General features: G+C 42.9%; 1 protein-coding gene and 1 long non-coding RNA gene across 2 annotated transcripts in view; both read left to right on the top strand.

Annotated features, from left to right (window-relative positions):
• COA8 (cytochrome c oxidase assembly factor 8) overlaps nucleotides 1–16206 on the top strand; it is a 32277-nt gene that overhangs the window by 4603 nt on the left and 11468 nt on the right. The window contains exons 2-3 of the mRNA XM_077910732.1: nucleotides 14217–14414; nucleotides 15476–15539. Of these exons, the coding sequence (XP_077766858.1) occupies nucleotides 14217–14414; nucleotides 15476–15539 (262 nt within the window). The remainder of the gene's footprint in view (nucleotides 1–14216; nucleotides 14415–15475; nucleotides 15540–16206) is intronic.
• Nucleotides 358–5471, top strand: LOC144321210 (uncharacterized). Its single transcript, XR_013386962.1, has 2 exons — nucleotides 358–2528; nucleotides 5070–5471. It is a non-coding gene; the product is annotated as an uncharacterized LOC144321210 (long non-coding RNA).

The raw sequence follows: 16206 nt of genomic DNA on the forward strand, positions 1-16206 counted from the left end.
CATAAACATAATAGCTAAAATAGTATAATTCCTTATTTCCAGCAAATGTTGTGTTCACATTTTTCAATTATCTTAGAAATATCATATTTTGAGGTTTTTTTTCTTTTTTACAGTTTGCTTGTATTGGGATATAAGTAAGGTTTATTTTTTTTAATTTTTAAAAAATTTTTATTTATTTTATGATAGTCACACAGAGAGAGAGAGAGAGAGGCAGAGACATAGGCAGAGGGAGAAGCAGGCTCCATGCACCGGGAGCCCAACGTGGGATTCAATCCGGGGTCTCCAGGATCGCGCCCTGGGCCAAAGGCAGGCACCAAACCGCTGCGCCACCCAGGGATCCCGATAAGTAAGGTTTATACATTTTGATTGATATTTTTTTAGTTCTCTTTTGATCTACAGGTTTTGACTCCATCCCCTTCCTTTTTTCAAACCAGTTTATTTGGGAGCAGGGGAATGATGTGTCCTGTAGAATTTCCCACAGTCTAAATTTTCCTGTTGCTTTCCACGGTGTAATTTAACATGCTTCTCCCATCTGTGTGTTTCCTGTAAATTGACAGTTGTAATCTAGAGCCTTGACCGCATTCAGATTTGACCTTTTTTTTTTTTTTTTTTTTTTTTTTAAATGACCACTGCATTGGGGGTTTGTCATCTTCCATCAGGATTGATTGATTTTTCTGATGTTAAACCAAGCTTTCACTCCCAGTATAAACCCAGTTTGGTCCTGATGTGCTGGTCTTCTTATGTAGTGCTAACTGTGGTATGCCGATGTGTCTAGCCTCTGTCTAGAATGGGAGGCTGGGGATTCCAGCCCTCTAGAAGGTTCCCATCTCAGAAGTGTCAGGATGATAGACCAGGAAACACCTGCAGGAGCACTAAATTTTGCCAACATTTGTTCCTTTCATCTTTGCCCACTGGTTTCCCCAGTGGCTGATAGTGTGACACCTTAACTCAGGAGCTTTGTGCTATGCACAGGCTCTTCTGAGAAGGAAAGTCTTTCATTCGAGATCCTGGCTTCTGGGGTGGGGGGAGTCCAGAGTGGGAGTGTGCCAGGAGAGCTCAAGGGCCTGCTATAAAGCTGAAGGGATGGAGAATGAGGCTGGGCCTACACTGCTGGACAAGGAGAACTTCAGTATGGGGCTGCCTGGCTGGCAGTTTGCACTTGAAGAGAAAAGCCTGGAAGGTTAATGCCCCCCCAGACACAGTGATGAAAGCTCAGTCTGACAAGTAGGTACATGCACGGTCCTTCTTCCGTGTAGAGGAAACAACTGTCGGGCTGCCTGCCAGCAGAGCTGTTAGGTTCTGTGTACACGGCCCCCGCCTCCTGTCCCACTCCGAGACAGCCATTCCACTTTGAGCAAACCAGGCATTACATGCTGATGCTGTAAGAACCATAAATTACGGTAATTACTCTAACCTCAAAGGAATTTTTCCTTTTGCAGAAGGACTTTTTCCTCCCCCAAGCCTCTTCTCCTCCCTTTTAAATAACAGTTCTTGGATGAGCAAAGACGGAACATGTATTTATAGGGGAGAGCAGAGGAGCTATCTCTACTACAATTAAGATGAAATCTCTCAGATTATAATGGAGAACTGAGGATAGTTGAAAGAGTTGGTTTCAGAGCCCATCCATCAAGCAGATTACATGAGCCATCACGAAGCAACAGATAAGGAAGAGTAACTGAACTTTCCTGGTGCCTCTGAGCTTGCTTTGTTCAGTGTGGGTGAGGGTCGCTCCGAGAAGCTATGAATTGTTGAGATGGCTCCTTAAATGTTTCCTGGTAGGCAGCCTATAAGAGGAAGAGGCAGGGATACAGATCAGGAAGGTGGTAAAACTGGTGAAGCACAGTTAGGGTGAAGCCTGGCCGTCTGTCCCCTTGGGGGACAGCATGGGGTAGGGGAGGAGCCCCTGTCCTGGGATGGAAGTCCTTGGAAGTGAGCCTGGACTGGCCAGCTGTTTCCACTCACTGGGTCCCTTTGTGTGAATCACCTTTAGTTTCTAAGACTAAAGGCTTTCAGATTTGACCTTTTTTTTTTTTTTTTTTAAATGACTACTACATTGGGGGTTTGTCGTTTGTCATCAGGATTGATTGATTTTTCTGATGTTAAACCAAGCTTTCACTTCCAGTATAAACCCAGTTTGGTTTGGGACAGAAGTCCAGAAATAATTTGTGGAGAAGTATAATTTATTAAAAGGCTTTTTCAAAAAAAAAAAAAAAAAAAGGAAAGGAAAGGAAAATGCAGAGATCATAAATGGTTTTTAGAATGATGGATAAAATGTTAAATATGTATTGCAACCCTGCAATCCTGTTGCTTTCTGAAAAGGATAGGTAGGTCAGTCTCGTATCAAGTCAGTATTTGATGATGATAAGTAGCAGTTTCAGGTCTTAGGTAAGCAGATTAGGGTGTCTTTCTGCCGGCAGAGCCCTGTTGTCACATGGGAAGGATGAATTTGATCTCTCCTGTGGACTTGCTGGCCCTTCATTTGGAGCTTTCCACCTTGGCCGTGCCTCTTCTGAAGTGTCCAACTTTGGGTGAGAGAGATACTTCAGAAGAACTAGGATCAAATGTAAAGATGTCTGAATCTGCAAGAAATGAGTGCCGAATGGTCATTCTGAGCCAGTGTGTAGGACGTGGCAGTCCAATGTGGGGTGGGGACCTGCAGCAGTCCTGGACACACGGAGGGGACAGCTGGGCTAGGCTTCTCTGCCTCCTTCCTAGTCAGCCGGTCAGTCTGGCTCCCACATGCCCTGCAGCTCTGCCCTGTCCACCTACACCAGCACCGCCCTGTTCCCCCTCTCCTGAGTCTTATTCTAGAACGCTCTTTAAGGTTCTGCTTCTTTGACTGTACAGACTTTGGAAAATCTAGAAACTCGTCAGGAACTAGCAGTTGAGGATCCTCAGGAACCCAGAATGTAAAGAACGCTAGACGGCGATGATCTTTGGCTCACTCAGAACTCCTGAACATTCTTTTTTTTTTTTTTTTTTTTTTAAGATTTTATTTATTTATTCATTAGAGACACACAGAGAGAGAGAGACGCATAGACACAGGCAGAGGGAGAGGCAGGCTCTACGCAGGGAGCCCAATGTGGGACTCGATCCCGGGACTTCAGGATCACGCCCTGGGCCGAAGGCAGGTGCCAAACCGCTGAGCCACCCAGGGATCCCACTTCTGAACATTCTGATGCCAGTTCATCAATAATTGCTATCTTAGTTTGTTAGGTGTCTTTCCACCAAATAGTTCATATAAATTGAGCTTTTTGAAGATTAAGTGGATTTCTTACATAAACAGAGTCCACAGGAAAGGTCAAGACTGGGAAGACCATTCCTCCGACGCGTGCTTGTGCTGACCAGAGAACAGACAGACGTGATCCGTGCTGCCGTGGGCTCGCGGTCTGTGGGAGAAGCAGGCACGAACAAGTGCTTGAGAAGCGTCTGGGAGCATGTGGACATGTGCCCTGGAACGTGTGGTCTGTGATGCAGCGAGAACACACGCAGAGTCTGAGGAAGGAAGAAGCAGGCTGGTGTGTCATTGAAGGAGCCTCCTGTGGGTGGGGGCAAAAGAAGAGACTGGCGCCTCAGCAGGCCCCGACTGCCAGACCACAGGAAGGGGTTAGACTCTCCCGAGGGTAATGAGTAATCACTGGAGAAGGTTTCAAGGGAAGGGGGAGTAGGGGTGGGGCAGGGGTTTTGGAGAGATTGCTTAGCAGCATTCTGGATGTGGGGACAGAGTAGACAGGGAGGGTGCGGCCTGGGCAGCTGGAGCTGCTCAGACTAGCCCATGACAGAGTTGTCGCTCACGCGCTGTAACTCTCACCATGGGGCGAGGTGGGTGTGGCTGTTGGAATCCTTAAAGTGTGGGGATGCCAGAGTTCAGTGTCCTGGGGCCACAGCAGAACCCAGGACAAATCTGCAGAACTTCTCAAAGGGCAGCTTGTGACTCTTTTTAACTTTGGTCAGCTGTAGGTTCTTGAATCTGCTGCTGTGAGAAAAAGTGATCTTTTTATTTTTTATTATTTTTTATTTTTTTTTAAGTTTTTTTTTTGAGAAAAAGTGATCTAAGTGAAATTATTGGCAACAATCATAAGATAAGCTAACTTGAAACAGAAAGTTGTAATTCCAGCAGCATCATCCCCGCAAAGTCTGCAGGTGATAACAGAGAAGTATTGGAGGAAGCAACAGAGCTGCTAACAGGCATTGCTCAGAAAGTGGGGCTAATCAGGCAGAGTTCTTATGGCAAAAACCGTGTACAGTGACTTTTAGAAATGTTTCTTAAAAAAATTTTTTCGGGGATCCCTGGGTGGCTCAGCGGTTTAGCGCCTGCCTTTGGCCCAGGGCGTGATCCTGGAGTCCCAAGATCGAGTCCCACATCGGGCTCCCTGCGTGGAGCCTGCTTCTCCCTCTGCCTGTGTCTCTGCTTCTCTCTCTCTCATGAATAAATAAATAAAATCTTTAAAAAAATAAAAATATTTTTCGTGGGGACACCTAGGTGGCTCAGTCAGTTAAGCATCTGACTCTTGGTTTCAGCTCAGCTCAGGTCATAATCTTAGGGTCATGAGATCAAGCCTTGCATCAGGTTCTTTTTTTTTTTTTTTTTAATCCTCTTTATTGCTAAAAGTTCATTGACAAGCGTTAAAGAGAAAAATACACTATTACTATTAAAAAGCTGGAAACTAGGGCAGCCCCGGTGGCACAGCCGTTTGGCGCCGCCTGCAGTCTGGGGTATGTATGATCCTGGGGACCCAGGATCAAGTCCTGAGTCGGGCTCCCTGCATGCAGCCGCCTTCTCCCTCTGCCTGTGTCTCTGCCTCTCTCTCTTTCTCTCTCTCTCTCTCTCTCGGCCTGTGTGTGTGTCTCTCATGAATAAATAAAATCTTAAAAAAAGGTGAATGATATTCTATTAAAAAAGAATTGTTACTATTCACATAACTTCAGCTTTACCTGAAGGTCAACAAGTAGAGGGTCTTGCACTTAAGCTAACAACACAGTATAGTATTTTACACTAGAATTTTTAAACCACTCTAAAAGAATTACATGCCTCTTAGCTAATGTTATAATTGTATCATATTACTTAGGTTCAAGTTCTTCCTTCAAAGAATCATCAGAATGACATGGATTGAAGAGACTTTGGAACACTTGCCATCTCTTGCTGCTGATGTTACATGAAAGAAAATATTAAACATTTAATTTTTAGATAAGTGTAATACATATTTCACCAAGTAAAATATTTCAATGCTTGCATTACTCCTCATTTTTCCAATTTAAAATGTAACGACTTGGGCAGCTCCGGTGGTGCAGCGGTTTGGTGCTGCCTGCAGCCTGGGGTGTGATCCTGGGGACCCAGGATCGAGTCCCACATCGGGCTCCCTGCATGGAGCCTGCTTCTCCCTCTGCCTGTGTCTCTGCCTCTTTCTCTCTGTGTCTATAAATAAATAAATAAAATCTTAAAAAATAAAATAAAATGTAACGACTTACAATCTCCATCATAATTTTTTTTTTGCAACATAGCCATTTCTTTTCTAAGTTCATTTTGTGCACCAGTTAAGTAGGTTATCATGATTCTTCTCCAACTCCTCCGTACTCTGAAACACAAAAGGCTAGTTCAGTTACAAACCATCACTTTTCATCTCAGATTCTAAACTTGTATAATTAATTTTCAATAGTAAGAACTTTTTAGTATTCAAATAATGTGAATTATTTATGCCAAATGGAAATATTCTAAGTAATAGTGGAAACCAAAATACAAAGGAAGAAAAGCATCAGACATGGATCAAGTATTATAGGAGGTATGACAGTGTGTACTTTGCTCAAAATAATGGGTTGATGAGCTGCTAAGGTCAAAATAGAACAAAAAAGGAATACTGTAATTTTTAAAATTTCTAATAAGATTTCTAAATATCAAGTAATTACGTTATGACTAATAGTCAATGTGATGTGAATTCATCAGAAGGAATAAAGTGATTTGTAATTTACTTTCAATTTATGAAAAACAAATTATGTTATAAATCTTTATTATTCATCTAACAAATAGTGATCCTAACTCCTACTATATAAAAAGTACTACCTTAAGTATTGTGGAGAAATTAAAAAGTAATATATGATCACTCCCTATTCCAGTAAGAAGACACATACAAAATAATCCAAAAATTTTATAAGAACGAAGTGCAACTTGTTACAGCTATGTAGTAGAAAATAGGGATTAATTCTAATTTAGTTGGCAAAAGAGTAATATAAAAGAAAAAGTAATTAAAATATTTCAGAGCAAGAGGATAGGTAAACACATAGAAATACACATTGAATGAGTTCAGAGAAGGCAATTGTCTGGTGGGGTGGGAGTTACCTAACGTAGTAACTGAAGCATAGAGAAGAATCACGTTATGGAAGGGGAGTTGAGACCTAAGAATTGAATTGAAAATGAGAAATACTTTTTCAGGAGGGAAGAACTGTTTTAGGAAGATATGACCTATGAAGAGTAGTTTGGAGAACAGAAATAATGAGTTGAGGTTTAGTAGTATAAACAAAGAATTATGTGGTTGTAAATTAGGAGAGTAGGTCTGGGGATTAAAAGAAGGAACCACTGCTGGAGTAAAAACTACAGGACCTACTATGAATAATAAGGGAGATGGAGGAGTCAAATGTAATACTTAAGTCCCTACCCTACATGGTAACATTTAGTGATAAGATTTAAATTTTTATTAGTACTTTATAAATCTTCACACTGATTAAATGGTTTTTAGGGAGCATTAGAGCAAGCTGGTTGGAAACACTTTTTTTTTTTTTTAAAGATTTTATTTATTCATGAGAGACACACACACACAGAGGCAGAGACAGGCAGAGGGAGAAGCAGGCTCCATGCAGGGAGCCCGATGTGGGACTCGATCCCGGGTCTCCAGGATCGCGCCCTGGGCCAAAGGCAGGCGCTAAACCGCTGCGCCACCCAGGGATCCCCTCTTTTAATTTTTAAAAAAGATTTTAATTATTTGGTAGTAAGAGAGCACAAGCAGGGGGAGGGGCAGAGGGAGAGGGAGAAGCAGAAGCAGACTCTCTATTGAGTGGGTAGCCTGATGTGGGGCTCAATCCCAGGACCCTGAGATCATGACCTGAGCCAAAGGCAGACACTTAACTGACTGACCCACCCAGGTGCCCCCATATTATTTTTCTAATACCATATACTTATGTTTGCTTCCTTCTAGAAAACGTATAGGAAACAAACTTTGCTCATTATGTTGATAATTTTTGAAGTTCTGTTTGGTTTCATCTATTTTCTCATAAATGTATTTAAAAAGGGACGCCTGGGTGGCTCAGCGGATGGGTGTCTGTTCAACTCAGGATGTGATCCCGGGGTTCCGGGATCGAGTCCCACATCAGGCTCCCTCCATGGAGCCTGCTTCTCCCTCTGCCTGTGTCTCTGCCTCTCTCTCTCTGTGTCTCATGAATAAATTTAAAAAAAATGTATTTAAGAAAATGAAACCATTCTAGGTGTGTGAACTAATAGTGTAAGCTGTGGCTGCCTATAGTGCTGAAGGGGAGCAGAATATGCCACTCTCAGGCAGGTCACTTTGGCATAAGGGTTATTTTGAGAAATAGTAGATGCTGGAAGGATGGTCTGACTCCTCCTGTTCTTCCAAGAGGCCAGAGCTGAAGCTCCTGGCGAAAGATGCTCTCCCTTTCACCAGGAACTGAAAGAAATCTGTAGGAACAGACCTTGATTAAAATAATTCTCAGCTTCCTCTAGTCTCCCATATATTTCAGTTACTTTTTCATAATTGGTTATTTTTGTTTAACCTGTGTCTAAGCCGGTGGGCCCTGTCTGGGTCTTCATTTCCCTGTGGGGCTTGTGCATACACGAGACCTGTGTGCTTGTCTTGTGTGGATCTGTCTCAGATCAATTTAACTCTCAGGACTAGCTGCCTCTCTCTCTCTCTCAAAAATAAAGAAATAAATAAAAATCTTTTTAAAAAAATAACCCCAAAGTGGAAACAACCCAGATGTTTTCAACTGATGAACTGATAAACAAAATGTGTGATATCCATACGATGAGGGGGCCTAAGTGGCTCAGTGGGTTAAGAGTCTACCTTCGGCTCAGGTCATGACCCTGTGGTCCTGGGATCAAACTCCACATCCTCTCCCTGCTCAGCAGGGAGTCTGTTTCTCCCTCTTCCTCTCCCCCTCCTCCTGCTTGTGCACTCTCTCAAGTAAATAAAATCTAAAAAACAAAATCCATACTATGAAATATTGTTCAGCCCTAAAAAGGAATGAAGTACTGACATGTGCTACAACGTGGATGAGCCTTGAAATCACAAAGAAGCCAGTCACGAAAGAGCACATATTGTAACATTCCATTAACATGAAATGTCCACAATAGGCAGATCCATTCAGGCAGAAAGTAGAGTATTGTTGCCAGGAGCTGGGGGCGGAAGAATGGGGAGTGACCGTTCATAGGGACAGGGTTTCTTTTTTGGGGTGATGACAAGGTTCTGGAATTGGCAATGCTTGCACACCTCTGGGAACATGCTAAAAACACTGAATTGCATAATTTAATGGGGTTAATTTTATAGTATGTGAATCGTTTCTCACCAAAGCCATAGTTAAAAGAATGAAAACAGTTTGTAAGAATTAATTGGTTATGTGTAAGGGTATCATTTTATTATTATTATTTGTAAAGTGTGTACCACACATCCTTATATTAGCATACTTGCAATCATATACGTCCCTCAGGCTTCCTCCCCACCCCTGCCCCGTCCCTCAGGCTTATTAAACACGAACCAGCACATGGCTCGGGGCAGTTCCATCGATTCATCACCACTGTCCCCATGCTCCTCCACCCCCAGCCACAGCAGAGAAAGGCTCCTGTCCTTTCTGCCCCATAGTCCTTGTGTTCTCCCATAGCAGGCTTGAGTGGGGATCCCTCCTTGCATCCCTCCTGCTGCATCGTCATTGCGCTGGAAATGTTGCTTGAACTTCAGGGGAGGCATCCCACTTTGTGACGATAATTGTTACCACATCTTTAGCTCATTACAACTCCTTTGCAAGGATGGTGCATTGTCTATCAATCATTTTTTTTTTCACTCAAATGTTACAACTTCTTTCACCTGATCTGTCAAGACTCTAACAGTTTGAGTTTTTAGATTTTTATTACTTTTTTGGGAGGGTGTAGGGGCAGAGAAAATCTCAAGCAGACTCTGCACCAGCATGGAGCCTGAGATCATGACCTTAGCTGAAATCAAGAGTCGTATGCTTAACTTGACTGAGCTACCTGGGCACCCCAAGTTTGAGTTTTTTTAAAAGATACTTTTTTTTTTAAGATTTTTATTTATTTATTAATGAGAGACATGCAGAGAGAGAGAGAGGCAGAGACACAGGCAGAGGGAGAAGCAGGTTTCATGCAGGGAACCCGATGTGGGACTCGATCCCAGGACTCCAGGATCACACCTTGGGCTGAAGGCAGTGGTAAACCGCTGAACCAACCGGGCTGCCCTAAAAGATACTTTTCTAAGAAACATTTTGAAAGTCTGAGGAAATCACTTTTCAGCCTTTCCTGTTCATTCACTTATTCTAGATGCAGGGTGTTTTTTCAATGGTAACATTACCAATGCTGAGGTTAACAGACCACAGATTTTTGTTTTTATTTTTTTAAAGATTTTATTTATTTGGGTATCTGGGTGGCTCAGTGGTTGAGCATCTGCCTTTGGCTCAGGTCATGATCCCCGGGTCCTGGGATCAACTCCTGCGTTGGGCTTTCTGCAGGGAGCCTGCTTCTCCCTTTGCCTATGTTTCTGCCTCTCTCTGCGTCTCTCATGAATAAATAAAATTTTGTCTCATGAATAAATAAAATAGATTTTATTTATTTGAGAGAGAGAAGGAAAGAGCAAGCCAAATGGGGGAGGTGCAGAAGGCGAGGGAGAAGTAGGGACCAGGACCTGGGATCATGACCTGAACCCAAGTCAGAGGCTTAACCAACCCTGGTACTCCACGACCACAGGTTTTTAATAATATATTACACGTGCCAGTGTTGTCCTGAAGGAAGAGCTATAATGTAACTCAGAAACTGCCTACTTTCTCAGGTTAAGGAAAAGATTTTTTGCATGAATGGATGTGCCTGCATTTTTATAGTAGAACTTGGCCTGCTGAACTCACAGGAGTGATTTCAGAGCTGATAAAACCCTGAGATGCCCTCAGTGATCTCTGAACTGCTCAGTCTAAGTAGCTACAGCAAGCTTTGTACCCCACGTCCCAACCAAACCTGCTATTTTCTTTATCATGTTCTAAATTCTTCCTATTTTTAGAACGCTTGGGAATTTAAAAAATTTAGGAAGGTCATAGCATCCAAGACAAAGAGAAATGGGAAGGTCAATGGGTAGTTTTGCATGTAGCAATCTCCGTCAGTAATGTCAGGGTGTTAGGGCGCATGGTATGTGTTGGTGGTGATTTGTGCAGCCAGAGAAGCAAAAACTAAGAAGCTGTGTTTTCTAAATAGTGCCTCGGGTGGGGGTGGGGAACATCCATGTGGCTTAGCCGGTTGAGTGGCCAACTCTTGGTTTCGGCTCAGGTCATATCAGGGCCCTGGGATTGAGTTTTACATTGGGCCTAAACTCAGCGCGGAGTCTGCTGGAGAGCCTCGGGGCAGTCCCGGGCTGCCCATTTAGCTTAATTGTCAAGGGTTGAGTCCAGGGACAGGAGGGCTGAGGATTATATATGGAGCTGAGCAGATGTGAACTCTTGGTTGGGGTCTCTCCCTTCCCGTGCTACTCAGGCCAAGTCGGCTGTCACTAAATGCTAGCCACATTGTATTTGTAAAATTATTAGCTATTCTACTTTTTCAAATTAAAGTATCAGTGAGTAGCCAGATACACAAAATCTACTTTATATTAAAATTTGCAAGGTCTGGGCAGCCCAGGTGGCTCAGCGGTTTAGCGTTGCCTTCAGCCCATGGTGTGATCCTGGAGACCTGGGATCGATTCCCATGTCAGGCTCTCTGCATGGAGCCTGCTTCTCCCTCTGCCTGTGTCTCTGTCTCTCTGTGTGTGTGTCTCTCACGAATAAATAAATGAAAATCTTTAAATAAAAAAATAAATAAATAAATAAAATTTGCAAGGTCTGCATATCTGTTCCCTGGAAGTTGCATCTTGTAATGGTGATTATGAAGTACTGAAATACCTTCAGTATTTCAGTGAAGCGTCTTCCAAAGGGAAAAATATTAATTATGTATTTTTTTTTTTTGGTGTTTGTAAGTTTTAACCATTCTTTTAATTGACTTTGAAGTATAATTTGTATCCGGTAAAATGAGTACACACCTTTAAAGTGTACTTTTTGTTTGTTTGTTTTTTGTTTGTTTGTTTTTAAAGATTTTATTTATTTATTCATGAGAAACACAGAGAGACACAGGCAGAGGGAGAAGCAGGCTCCATGCAGGGAGCCTGACGCGGGACTCGATCCCGTGTCTCCAGGATCACGCTCTGGGCCAAAAACAGGCTCTAAATCACTGAGCCACCCAGGGATCCCTGTTTTTGTTTTTAAAGATTTTATTTATTCATTCATAAGAGACACACAGAGAGAGGCAGAGACATAGGCAGAGGCAGAAGCAGGCTTCTTGCAGGGAGCCTGAATGTGGGACTCGATCCCGGACCCTGGGATCACAACCTGAGCCAAAGGCAGAAGCTCAACCGCTGAGCCACCCAGGCATCCCTAAAGTGTATGTTTGATGAATTTTGACAAACCTGAGTCTTTGCAGTCACCTCTCCAAGATCCGTCACTTTCACCCTCAACTCTGCCAACCACTGATGGAATATTTTCTAGAATGCCACATGGTGCATTTCCACAGCACATCCTCTTTCATGCCTGGCTTTTCAGTCTGTATGTTGTTCTAAGACTCATTGCTGCGTGTCTCAGTGGTTTGCTCCTTTCTGTTGCTGCTAGTTTGCCAGTTGTTGAGGCAGACAGGGCACGTGGGAGGAACTCTGTTGGAGGTAGAAGTCACAGTCAACAGAGTGTGTGTTTAAAAAAAAAAAGACTAATAACATAGAAGAGATTTCTGAGTTGAGTGGGTTCCAACCCCCCGTGAGTTTTGGTTCCATTGATCTTTTAATAGACAAATGGAAAGCTAGTCTTTTGGTTACTCAACTGATCTTTTTATTTTAGTATGACATTTATTGATTGATTAATTGATTGATCTTATTTATTCATGAGAGACACAGAGAGAGAGGCAGAGACACAGGCAGAGGGAGAAGCAGGCTCCATGCAGAGAGCCTGATGTGGGACTCGATCCTGGAACTCCAGGATCACACCCTAAGCTGAAGATGGCACTAAACCGCTGAGCCACCCGGGTGCCCTAGTATCACATTTATTGAAGCCCAGTTTATATACAGTGACATTGACTGCTGATAGATGTATGCACCAGCACCACAATTCAAGAGAGAGAACATTTTCATCAGCCCAGAAAATTCCTTCCTCTACCCCAGTACCTGTCTTTCCCAGAATGTCATATAGGTAAAATCCTATAGTAAGCAATCTCTTGATGTGGCTTTTTCAGTGAACACGATGTTGCATGTGGTTCTCTATTGTTGAAGAGTACCCATTGTGTGGATAGACAATACTTTGTTTTTCCATTCACCAGTGAGGGGGACATTTAGGCTGTTTCCAGCTTTGGGTGATTATAAATAAAGCCACTTTTAATTGTCACATACAGACTTTTGTGTGAACATATGTATTTGTTCATCTTGGATAAATGTTTAGGAGTAGGTTGTGCTGGATTGTACGTTGGGTTTATGTTTTAAAATGTTTAACGGACTGCCAGCCTTTTTCCCAAAGTAGCTGTACCGTTTTGCATTCCTGCCAGCAGCATGTAAGAGCTCACTTGTTTTACATCTTTTTTTAAAAATTTTTATTTATTTATTCATGAGACACACACACACACAGAGGTAGAGACACAGGCAGAGGCAGAAGCAGGTCCCATGCATGGAGCCTGACGTGGGACTGATCCCGGGTCTGCATATTATGCCCTGGGCTGAAGGCAGCGCAAAACCGCTGAGCCACCCGGGCTGCCCTATTGTCAGATATTTTTGTTGGTTGTTTCAGCCATATTAAAAGATGTGTAGTGGTTTCTCATTGTGGTTTTTGTTTTTGTTTTTTAAGATTTACTTATTTATTTTATGATAGACATAGAGGCAGAGACACAGGAGGAGGGAGAAGCAGGCTCCATGCAGGGAGCCCGACGCGGGTCTCGATCCCAGGACTCCAGGATCGTGCCCTGGGCCAAAGGCAGGCGCCAAATCGCTGAGCCACCCAGGGATCCCCTCTCATTGTGGTTTTGATTTGCATTTCCCTGTTTCTTTTTTTAAGATTTTAATTTATTTATTCATGAGAGACACACAAAAAGAGGCAGAGACACAGGCAGAGGGAGAAGTTGACTCCCTGCGGGGGGCCCGTTGCAGGACTTGATCCCAGGACCCCGGGATCATGAGCTGAGCCAAAGGCAGACGCTCAACCACTGAGCCGCCTGGGCACCCCTGATTTGCATCTCCCTAATGACTAGTGATGTTGAGCATGCTTTTATGTGTTTATTTGCCATCCATATATCTTCTAAAGAGAAAGTTTTATTTGGCTATTTTGCCCATTTTTAAATGTGGCTTGTCTGTTTTATTTTGTGGATTTGCTTTTGGTGTTGTATCTAAACAATGTTTGCCTAGTCTAAGGGTTGTAAACATTTTTTACTGTATTAGAACTTTTATAGTTTTAGATTTTACATTTAGGTCTTTGATCCATTTTGAGTTAGTTTTGTATACAGTACAAAGTACAGCTTGAGATTTTTTTTTTACATTTGGATGTTGATTTACTCTGGTGCCATTGTTGAACATGTTCTGTACAGTGTTCATGTTAATAATATTTATTATAGATTTTTTAACTTAGATATTCTCTGACACATACTTTTTTTTTTTAAATTTTATTTATTTATTTATGAGAGACACAGAGAGAGAGAGGCAGAGACACAGGCAGAGGGAGAAGCAGGCTCCATGCGGGGAGCCCGACGTGGGACTTGATCCCGGGTCTCCAGGATCACGCCCTGGGCTGCAGGCGGCGCTAAACCACTGCACCACCGGGGCTGCCCTCTGACACATACTCTTAAAAAGAGGAAGCTAATGAGGGATTTAAGTAAACCTAGACTGTTCATTTTATAATACAAGGTATTTGTTTAGTTCATGCTCCTCCTGTGCGTTTTGTTAAAGGTCTCAGGATTCTGCCCTCCGAGAAAATCTTGCCGTGACTGGATAGGACCCCCAGATAAACATTCAAACCTTCGACCCATTCACTTTTACATCCCGGAAAGCGAGTCACCGTTGGAACAAAAGCTAAGACAATTAAGACAAGAAACACAAGAATGGAACCAACAGTTCTGGGCAAACCAGAATTTGACATTTCGAAAGGTAAGCTTAGACCGGAGGTCAGAATGAGAAAGAAATAACACAGGTGGCCACTTGGGGGTGCTAGAACCCTACTCTTTTCCTTTCTGGTACTTGGTCCTCACTTGGTCCCTCCCATCCTTCCTCCCTCCATCCTCACCCTTCCTTCTCTCATACATATATACAGATATGTGCATGTATGTATGCATATAATTTTTAAATCAATTTTGTAACCATATATAAGAATTATCAGTCATCGTAAAATCACAGAGCTTGAGACTTTCAAGTAGTTAAAAGGAGTAACAGAGCCAGAACTAGAATGTGTGTGTGTTTATGTTTATGAAGATATGGCTTTTTGGGCAGCCCGGGTGGCTCAGCGGTTTAGCGCCGCCTTCAGCCCAGGGCCTGATCCTGGAGACCTGGGATCAAGTCCCACGACCGACTCCCTGCATGGAGCCTGCTTCTCTCTCTCTCTCTCTCTCTCTGTCATTCATGAATAAATAAATTTTTTTTAATAAATAAAATCTTAAAAAAAAGAAAATATGGCCTTTTATGATATGATTTCATTCTGAGAATCAATGTATTTTTTTAAGATTTTATTTATTTATTCTTGAGAGACACAGAGAGAGAGAGAGAGGCAGAGAGAGAAGCAGGCTCCACGCAGGGAGCCTGATGTGAGACTTGATCCCAGGACCCCAGGATCACATTCTGTGCCAAAGGCAAGCGCTCAACTGCTGAGCCACTCAGGTGTCCCAAATTAGAAATATTCTAATCCAGAAGAAATGCATTTAAGCTTTATATGTCCAACTGTTTGGGCAGGCTGTGTCACACAGATTATATTTATCTTATTCTGTGGGTTTATAAACAAACAGTGCCTCTCAAAGTTAATTAGGCATCTTGTTTTCAAATCCTACTTCAAGCATGGGACTTTTAACCAAATTCAGATGACTTAAAGCAGGTTTGGAGATGAGTCCTTTCTCAGAAATCTCTATCCAGATTTTCCAGAATACTTCAAGCTGTGTCCTAGCCAAGGAAAGATGAAAAGATGAAGAAAAGGCATTCTGATCGTTGTCTTTTTTTTTTAGGAAAAAGAAGAATTTATTCACTCAAGACTAAAAGCTAAAGGCTTGGAACTGAGATCTGGATCAGGTTAGTTGATTTGTCCTTTTTCTCCTAACATTGTGTTTGTTTCAGTAACTGCATGAGAAGATAAAAAGAAAGGATGTCAGGGGCGCCTGGGTGGCGTAGTCAGTTCTTGGTCATGATCTCGGTCGTGAGATCAGGCTCCAAATCATCAGGCTCCACGCTCACTGAGGAGTTGGTTTGAGATTCTCTGTTTCCCTCTGCCTTTCCCTCTCTCTTAAAAAAAAAAAAAAAAAAAAAAAAAAAAGAAGAAGAAGAAGAAGAAGCCTGTCAGATGCAGGAGAGAAAGCTCAGGGGGCAAGTTGTGATCTCCTTTGGGGTAGGTGCTCTTGAGTGTATACTGCCCTCCTCCTGCTCCCTCCTTTCTCTTTAGGGAGAGGATCCCCCTCCTGATTTTAGGTCATCCTGATGGGTGACTTCCCTTTGACCTTTGGAATTCTGTCCTGGATCCCATGGCTTCCACCGCCTCTTTCTGTCCTGTACTGCCAGCTTCACTTCTGCATTCCTGACCCGAGTTCATGGCCGCACCTGCCCACAGGAGCTGCAGACCTCATAGGAGTCATCCTCAAAGCTCCCCCTCCCCCCATTTCTTGACCAGGATCACCTCTTAAACATTTCTCAGTGCTCTAACCACCTCTGTCCTTGAAACACTACTTTAGTTCAGGCATTTTTT

The sequence above is a fragment of the Canis aureus genome, chromosome 9 (assembly GCF_053574225.1).
Source record: "Canis aureus isolate CA01 chromosome 9, VMU_Caureus_v.1.0, whole genome shotgun sequence".
Classification (NCBI taxonomy): domain Eukaryota; kingdom Metazoa; phylum Chordata; class Mammalia; order Carnivora; family Canidae; genus Canis; species Canis aureus.